The sequence below is a fragment of the Hydractinia symbiolongicarpus genome, chromosome 10, assembly GCF_029227915.1.
Source record: "Hydractinia symbiolongicarpus strain clone_291-10 chromosome 10, HSymV2.1, whole genome shotgun sequence".
Lineage (NCBI taxonomy): Eukaryota > Metazoa > Cnidaria > Hydrozoa > Anthoathecata > Hydractiniidae > Hydractinia > Hydractinia symbiolongicarpus.
In genome coordinates, this window is record NC_079884.1 from 12597268 (window position 1) to 12606862 (window position 9595).

Below are 9595 nucleotides of genomic sequence, written 5' to 3' on the forward strand. Positions count from 1 at the left end.
GGAGAAAAACAAACTACTTTTTTTGCAAAATTTTACTTATTACTTAAAATAATTGTATACGATTGCTAATGATAACGAATGATCACATCTCCAAATCACAGTCAGGATTAAAACTTGTGATTGATAGTGGATAAGGGTTTTTTTTTCTTTCACTGAGATTTTTGTAAATTCTAATTTTCTTGCAGAGTTCAACAAACAGAAACATGTGAAGCAGAGCCATATCATTACAAAAACTGTTCACTAAATTTCAACATATACGTACACGTAACTAAATTTAAATATTTTCAAAGTCTCAATTATCTTGGTCTCAGTTATCCATAACATGCAAAAATTCATCAAAAATAACGTCATAAATACAAAAGAAATATGGCTAAATCAGAAACAAGGATAAACATTATTAATCTGACTAAATCGCCCATGATGGAGAACAAGAACGTACCTGCAACTGGTAACTCCCGAAATATTAAAGAAATTGAAAAAGTAGATTGACGGGTCTCTGGATGAAAAGAATTTTAAAGATATACAGCGTCCAGGCTCTACATTTTCAGATAAGCTCAGAAACGTTCCGATTGAAATCAAAAATTATGTTTCTTTTACAAAAAACGTGTACAACAAATTTCTGATTTCGTAAAATTGATATTTTAGGAGTGTAAAACACCCTCCCTCACAAAGAATGACTAAATTACTACCTGGTTTTAACTAATTTTCGCGTTTGCTAACTTTCGGGGTTTTGTTGTGCCTCTGTTTAACATATAGTTCACGAAATAAAATATACGCAAAATTTGTCTGAAAACTAATATACGCGATAACCAGTACGGTCAAGGTCATTCCTTATTTCAGTAAGGTTTAACTCATTTAACGCGATTTTAAATTTAACGCGTTTTCCATTTTGACGTTAATTAACTACTTAACAACGATAAAAAATTAACATTTCTAATTTATGTCAGCACTCAGCAAATGCCGACACAATTACCGACACAAATGTCGACGTGTTAACAAAACAGGCAGGCATATAAAATTTCACGTTTGACAATTTCTGCAAACGTAAAAAAAAATTGAAACAAAAAGGCTGAACATATTTTGTCATTTCTAATTTTCTGTTATTTCATTAAACGTAACTCTCTTTAAAATGTTAAATTTTAGAAATGAAGCATTCACGTTCAACGCGCTACAAAACAAAAACAGTGAACCGACAAAATATATACACCGTGCGTAAATTAATAAATTATCAAAAATAATATAAAAATTAACTAACCTCACTGCAAAAAAACTTCATGAAAATGTTAACAAATTATCTAACATCTTAAAAAAACAGCAACATTAAATTACGACATTGTAGAAGTTTTAAAACTTTGCAGATTCGGATGAAATTTTTTTTTTCATCCAACAAAGTAAAAATTAAACAATTCTACTATATATCCTGTTTCAAGCCATATTCTAATATGACTGGAAAAACATTCTAACATCATCTCTAATTAAATATGAATGCATAGCGAATTATAGATAAACAAACAAACAACCGAAAATACTACAAAAATAACAATATCTACAGCTAGGATACCATCAATCAACCGGTTGACGAAAAACTTTTATAGATGGGGAACATATATGTACACCAACGAAAAACCACGCTCTCTCTCGCTCATCAACATTTATTCAAAGCACACTGTATTAGAAATCAGAATCCCCCTTCTCCTAAATTATAAATAATCAAATTAAATAATCCTTTTTGTGTAATTATCTCTATGCAATATAAAATCGCGTGTTATTAAAAATTAGTTAGAAAAATGATTTTTTTACTCGTCGGCTAAGCCTGTATACGATAGCTACGTCAGTACTGTGCATACCAACACGCCATTTGAAAAACAACCACCACGAAGAACATGTTGTCTTTTGACTGGTGTCGTAGCATCAAAGTTATTGGTATTGCCAGATAGAAGAGTATATACACTCGCGTAGGTACATATTTAATCAGAAATGCAATGAAAATTCAACTTTTTTATATACACGTTATTAAAATAACATCGCATGCCCTCCCTCCTGGTTATTATGCGTGTTGAAGTGATCACCTTCTGTAGAATATTGAATAACAGGCGGAGGAGAGCTCGCCTCTCCATTTGGTGATGTTGAGAAATTAAGTCGATCTCTTTCTCTTTGTATAACAGTGCCAAGGTCATTGACGGAGCTCGGTTGGTAACCACTTAAACCTGACGGCGGAGCAGAGGAGTTTGGATTGCCTTCGTCAGCTAATTCGTCGTAATAATATGAAGATTCTGCAGGATATGAGTAGATTGTGGCTAAATTCTTTGTGCTGAATGCAACTTTCGCAGTCTAAAGGTTAAATCAGCCATTAAAACAAATACAATATATAAAAATATATTACTTCCAGCGAATAATTAGTTCGAAATTTGTTTTATAGATTTTTTACAGTGTTGTAGTTGCTGGAAGTGCAAGTGGTTTCAGGACAGATGGTCGTATTAGCATTATTAATACCGTGGAACGTACGTTTACTTCTGAAAAAATACTCTCTGAAACCGCTTCCATCATCCATTTATTCCACCTTCAATTTAGGTCCCCCCTTTTTAAATTTTAGAGTCCATCCCCCAGTTGCATGCTAATTTTATTAAAGTGGCCACAGATTTAACACTTCATAATTTTAGCAGATTTTTACTTCGGTTTCGGTTTCGGGACCACATCTTAGGAGAAAACACTAAAAACTTGTAAAACTATTCTATATTTTAGGAGATTTCCAAAAATTTCAAAATGAAATAAAGGTTCTAATAATAAGCCTTCCCTTTTTTGAATTCGACAGAGGTTGTTTATTTCAAACTGCAGTAATTATACAAACTAGTCGTTAGCACGTGGAAAAATCCACGGGTTCGCCCGTCGCAGCTAAGCTACCATTTTGCGTGACAAAAAAACGGACCGACAGACGTATACGGGCATTATAATATAGATATTATTTATCATGATGTTGCAAGGTAAACATGTGCAAAAAAAAAAAACGATTTCACCATGAACAACTTGTATTTTTGGTTCAAATTTTAGGTTATTTCTGGGAAATTTTAGCTGAGGTGTGGCCATCCTGTTTGCGCAGCATCACAAAAAAATTTGACAAATTGTACGCAGAGGCAGGCAGGCAGGACTAAGTGAAATCCTAAATATATACAGCTAAAAGAGAATTTAAGCAAACACGAAGAGGGAGAGGGTAAAAAAATAATCGAAAGAACATGGTTTTGAATTTCAATTGTTTAGAGATGAAAAATACTGCAGACATTAATTAAAAAAATAATCGAAAGAACATGGTTTTCAATTTCAATTGTTTAGAGATGAAAAATACTGCAGACATTAATTAACAAGTGACTGTTTGTACGTTTCTTGCTTGTTATGCTAGGTAGATGTTTACATTCCGTTTTTTTTTGTGATGCATGCAAGAAATGCAAACAAAATTTTGATCTGTCACTGCATATATATGTCACTTTAAATATATATGTGCAAGTTATTGATCCCGTTTTTGTATTCAGTTTTTTCTTTAAAAATATAGACACACTAGTAAAAAATAGATTAAGATTGGGGGAAACATTTGCATTTATGTATATATTTAGTTTCGCTTGTTTTTACAGACTTCATATAAAAAACTTATCAAAGTGCTTGAAATGATCTGCCTACTTTGAAAAGTTCTAAAAGTTCTGGGTCAAGTTTACAAAAATGATAAAAGTTTCCACACAGCCTACATGCAAAAAGTATTAAAAAATGTACACAATAGACGAAGCTTAAAATTTAAATTACTTTAAATGTAATTACGACATAATGATATTATTGATATTGTGGTCTGTGACAGCCTACTATTAATATCCTGGTAAATTTCCTCGTAAATTACTTTTTGTTTGATTCAGGGAAAGCAAAATTATGTAAGATACAAGACACTGTTTCCTAAAAAAATGCACTGGTCATGTCAAAGAAATTGATTAATAAAACTGGTTAATTAAAATTCCCAAGTGAGAAAGCTGTTTAATTTATCAATAGAAAGACAACAATACCATAATTATGTTTCTATAGAAAGTTGATATTGTTTTGAGTGGAAATGTTTTTATGTACACATAAAAGGAATTGTACATGAAATTATCATGATAGCAAATATACACAGCATTGTCAAGGCAGTAAATGCCTAAACAAAACAAAAATAGTTGAAGCATGAGTTATGTTTCTGCCTTAAGGATAAAGTTTTAACCCTTTTTGATTTGTACAAAAATATATAAACCAAATTGAAACACTAGACTAGGAATTTGTAAGAATTACAAAACAAACAAAAATCAAACTAAATAGTACACACCTTTCTGTTTTTATTTCTGTTAACACCTGATGACATAATTGATTTGACACTCTCTACTGGTGAATTAAAGATTATTTTTGGAACTTTAGGTGGAGGCAGATTTGGGTCTTCGTCTAGTTCATCAAGTTCATTAGACATAAATGTCAAAGCCAATCCTTGAATTGGGTTTTTAGGATTCTCTACAACTTCTCTTTTTAATGAAACTTGCCGTACACCACCAACAGCAGAGTTTTTGTTGGAAGATTTATTCCGAAGCTGTTCGTCACGCTGATCTCCTGTCATTATAATAAGTTTTCCCACTCTACGTTTTTGCTGACTCAGAGATGGCAGTGGCTCTGTCTGATGATTTGTGGTGGATGGAAGAGATTTTGGCAATACTTGCTGTCTTTGTACAGAAACCATTTTTGGCGGATTTATTTTTACATCTTCTGCAGTACTCTTTGAAGTGGAAATCTTGTTTCCAGATGTAGACACAGAAATATCAAATGAGTTATGCCTGGCACCTTTTTCAGAGTGATTTCCAATTTTGTGTTTCTCTCTATCAACAGGTTGTTCTGGTTGGCCATGTTTAGCTGACTGAGGTACTGGGACAGGACTTGTTAATTTAGACGTCTTACTATTCTCTACTTCCTTCAATTTATGATTTTCTTGTGGTTGTTGTGGCTCTAGATTAGTTAAAACAACTTGTCCAAGTTTATTGTACTTGATATTAGGATTGCCAGAACTTTGTTGTGGCTGTGAATCAATTTTCTTATCAACCTTAAAATGATACTCTGTTTTAGGAGATGCTTTAGGTGATGCTTTAGAAGAGTTTTGAATATGGCTGTTATTATTGTTATTATTATTAACAGGGGCACTTGCAAAAATCTTTCTTACAATTTTAGCTTTTTGTTGTGGTGATGGTGTACCTGCGTTATCCAATGGAGTATCAAATTCTTTGCCTTGCAGAAAATTTTCTTTCAAAGACTTGTCATGAATGGGTTTAGATTTAGTAGGTTTGACACTTGGCGTTTGGGTTTGTATAATATTTTTACTTTTGGTTTGATGGTAAATAGCTGAGTCTGCCTTATTACTGTTGAAATTATGGACACCATTTTCAAAAGAATTATGATTTTTCTTCGGTTCGTGTATACTGGGTTTTAACTCAACCTGATTATTTGTGAAATAATCAACCTCTGTATTGTTCTTTGGAGAAGCAATTACACCACTATTGGAATTATGGACACTATTTTCAAAAACACTGTCATTTTTTGATCCATTGGTTTTTAACTCAACTTCATGGTGTGAGGTATGATCAGTAACAGCTGATTCTTTATTTTTCGGAGAAGCAATTACAATGCTGTGTTCATCATTGGATATGTTTTTCTCTTTACGTTTAGCTATACTATTTTCCTGAATCCTCTTATCAACAACATCCACTGATAAACTTAGTTCATCTTTTTTTAACAAGTCCACCAAACTTCGTCGACGTATTCGATTATTTTCATGATTTGACACACTACTATTCTTCTTTATAACTGGATCAGGATAGCTTGTAGACTTTTCACCTTGAAAGAACATAGGCGCATTACTATTTAAGGGACTTTTCGAACGATTAGTGCGAAAATGGGCATATTTATCAAAATCTTGTGGTTTATATGAATTATTTTGAAAATTCTTCATTCTTTCTAAAACAGACAATTTTGGGCTTTCTTCTTCTGTAACGTTGTTATTCAATTTTTCTATATCTACCACACAATTGTCAGTTGTGTCATTATTATTTAAAATCTCTGTAGATTTGGCACGACGAATGTTGGTAAATTCTTTCTGGTTAAAAGATTGTTCAGATACAGAATTGGGTCTCTGTTTCTCACCAATAGAAAGTCTTCGTAACCTAGGAAAACCATATGGTAAATGGTCTTCATTTTTAGACTCTTTAATAGGAACATGTCGTAGATTTATGCCCCATTTATTACGAGCTACAGGTAATTCAGAACTATCAACAATACTTTCATTTTTTTTCTGCTGCTTGATCTTTTCCTTTCGCTTTTCCTCTTTTACAATATCATGTGATATAAAAACATCACCAATCTCATGTGATATTCTTTTATCAAGCTTTTGATGTTGGTTGTTGTAACGAAGCATATTTTGATGAATGTTGTGCTCAATATTTATATTGTAATCAATGCTAGGGTCAGCAGCTTTTACCCACATTCGTTTTACAGTTTGAGGAACAATTCTTTCAAACAACACACTATCTGCAACATTCTTACTATTTTTAACTTCTTCTAAATTAGATTGAGCTTGGTTTAACTCAGCACTGTCATGTTCAACTTTGTAGTTAAAATTACTTTCGTTAACAATGTCTTTGCTTGGTGTGTCATTAAAATATTCATCGAAACTATTATGATTAGGGTTTTGTCTTGGACTCAATGACATTTGGCATTGCCAAGGTGACACAGAATGCTGTTTTGTGTTGGATATCATACTTAATTACGCATCTTAATTCTTTAATACCATGGTTTTTTAATCACCACAATAGTGTGGTTAGATTTTGAAATATTCTATAAAAAATCATAAAAACAAGAATTAATCCTCTTACAACAGATACATAGATAACTGAAACACAGTAGAAAGCATTCTTCAATTTCTTGTTCTTGACCACTGCGATAACATTAGCCACCTACTTGCTCTTTTTTTAATTTTTGCGAACATCTTTACATCGTAGGATGATGCTCAAAGACGAAGCTTAAAACTTAAAAAAGGACCGTAATAGAATAGATGCGACACAAATCTAACCCACTTGCTAGTTGCCAAAACCCTTCAGGTGATTCTTTGGTTTAATATCCAATTTGTTCAACAGAAGAAGAGTCGTCCGTTATAGTTGATGGATGTTTCTGTATGTTAACAAAATCATGTTTTTACTGGAAACAATAAATAAGTTACTACTAAAAAACACAAAAGAGGAGAACAAAAACTCCTACGCAGGGATTGTTGATTTGTCATAGAGAAAATGCGTGAAAACAACAACCTTGTCCCCAGTCCATAAACACCAACTATATATTAGCTAAAAATAAAATTATTATGTTTTTCCTTCAACGGGTGTTTCCTACGGCGCGCGGATTCTTCGTTTGCAAAATGCACCTACTATTTTAAAAAAGTAGGCGTTTGATTTAGGCATATTTTGAAGAATTGCTCAATCAACCAGCCTCGTCCTCAGGGTCGTGTGGCCCCTGAGCCATATTATTACAGAGTGACCAACAGTTCGGCCGCTATCAAGTTTATCAACAGGGCAAAATGCCCTGGGAATGAGGTTGCTAAACCAACGTTTGGAGACCACAATGGCGGTTTTTACGACCCCAATTTCCTCCTGTCCTTTACATACTCCGTAATGGCTGGTTAGGGGAAGGTTGTTTGTTTCTGACATCGCAATGGCAATATCGAAGTCCCAATATCTAAAAAAGATACAAGATATACAGCACAAAAGGTTGTTCGATTTAAAATAATGGAAGGAAAGTGCAGTTGCTTCATAAAACATAGTGTATTTTTCAACCAAATATGAGGCTGTTTATTAGAACACATGCAGATGTTTACAAAAGTTTGCAAAGTTTCGTATATGCGGTGCGAATACCATCCTCGTCCCCAGGGTTTGTTGCCTACGCCAATGCCACTGGCGTTCACTATCATTTAAAATGTCAACAATGCAAAATGGAACCCCAAATAACATCTTTCATAAAATATTTACTGTTTGGCTCACCGTTTTTTATTTAACCTTTTTAAACATTGCTCATAATCTTTCAATGTTATTGTAACCAAATCCACTATCTTTACAGTAAATCGTTGTATATATTCTGACTGACGCGTGAATGAATTATCGACAACGGATGTAAGCCAATCGCATCACAGAACTTATCAGTCTGTACCAGGGGTAATTTTGCCGCCCGGCCTCAATGTCAAAAAGGCAAAAAACCTGGGGACGAGGTTGGTGCGCACATTTGGTAGATAGAAAAATGTATGTATCACCCTCGTCCCCAGAGTTATTTTCTTTTCAATATGAAAGAAGACGGTGGAGGGCGAAACAATGATTTTTCGCCGTCTTCTCTCATATCAAAAGGGCAAAAAGCGATGGGGACGAGGGTGTGCATAGTTTTTACACTGGGAAATTATTTGTATTTCAACCATACACTACACACACAATATTCACCAATTGCAAGTTTTTATTGGATTTCTTTGATTACAATGATCTGTTTGACTTCTGTGTTTTGCGCATTCTAATAGACGTCTATTAGAATGTGCGCTCATAACTATTGTTTTCGACGCAAAAACCGGCTCTGTGGAAGGAAAGCAAGAAAATAGTCGGGACGGAAAGAAAATTAGTACTCATTTCCTGCGAAGGAATTGATTTCTGGTATATATCATCATTGTCTGTTTATTTTGAAAAGCTGGGGACGATAACGGATTTATATGGTGTAATTTCTTGCTGAGACAATTCTCGTCCCGTCTAGGAAACGAGTATCTCTACTTGAATTACACACAAGATCTCACTTACGCCGGAATCTTTTTCCTCGGGTACTCACCGTTTCTGCATAATTTTCTGTCCCGTTATATTCCATATAAAACAGGACAAATAGCTTTATTCGGACTAAATTTTAATTTTAGAGGATTTATTTCCATCAAATTACAGTGTAGATTTAAACCTCCGTCGAGCAAAACTTAAGATAGTGTGACAATTATACGTGGAGGATTTTTTTTTAAAGCAGGAAAAAAAATAAGACATTACATCTATGTACTATTTACGTCAGTAACCTCTCTGATTTAGGAGAAACACTCTTTTCACCTACTTTAAGAGGATTAATTTCGCGTAGTTAGAGTTACGCGGGTGTCATATACTTCGTGTGGACTAATTTTCGCGGATAACGGATTTTTTTAATTTTTCGCGGAGATTTGTTTACGCACGTGCATGGTGAAAAATAATATAAAATGTAGCTATCATTCAAAGGTAGTATAATTTTTTTAAAACATACATAACCTAAATTTTTTTGAATAGACCAAAATTGTGAAGGCGTTGCAAAATCATCCCCAGGGTTTATTGCCTATGTCAAAGCCGCTAGCGCTTGGCTGAAAGCAAATGCCCCTGGAGACGAGGTTGAAAGGTGTTACCATCTTAGATATCTAGTTCATATTCGGATACAGACCTCATCATTGTGACGACCGTTGACTTAGATAATTTCATGCTAAATTCTACAGCTGGTGAAATGTCAACACAACCGATCGTTCTGATAG

The 9595-nt window shown here is 33.8% G+C and overlaps 1 protein-coding gene across 3 annotated transcripts; it reads right to left on the reverse strand.

Annotated features, from left to right (window-relative positions):
• Nucleotides 1–206: 206 nt before the first annotated feature.
• LOC130612656 (hybrid signal transduction histidine kinase A-like) lies at nucleotides 207–7245 on the reverse strand. Of its 3 annotated transcripts, none has more exons than XM_057434005.1 (3): nucleotides 7116–7245; nucleotides 4334–6876; nucleotides 207–2331 (listed from the first exon to the last, which is right to left on the reverse strand). In XM_057434005.1, the coding sequence occupies exons 2-3, from the start codon at nucleotides 6797–6799 to the stop codon at nucleotides 2014–2016; spliced, it is 2784 nt and encodes a 927-aa protein (XP_057289988.1). In that variant the 5' UTR covers nucleotides 6800–6876; nucleotides 7116–7245; the 3' UTR covers nucleotides 207–2013. The 3 variants fall into 3 exon arrangements, with proteins under 3 accessions (XP_057289988.1, XP_057289990.1, XP_057289989.1); XM_057434007.1 differs by lacking the exon at nucleotides 7116–7245 and adding an exon at nucleotides 7000–7018; XM_057434006.1 differs by lacking the exon at nucleotides 7116–7245 and having other exon boundaries at nucleotides 4334–6980.
• Nucleotides 7246–9595: the final 2350 nt, after the last annotated feature.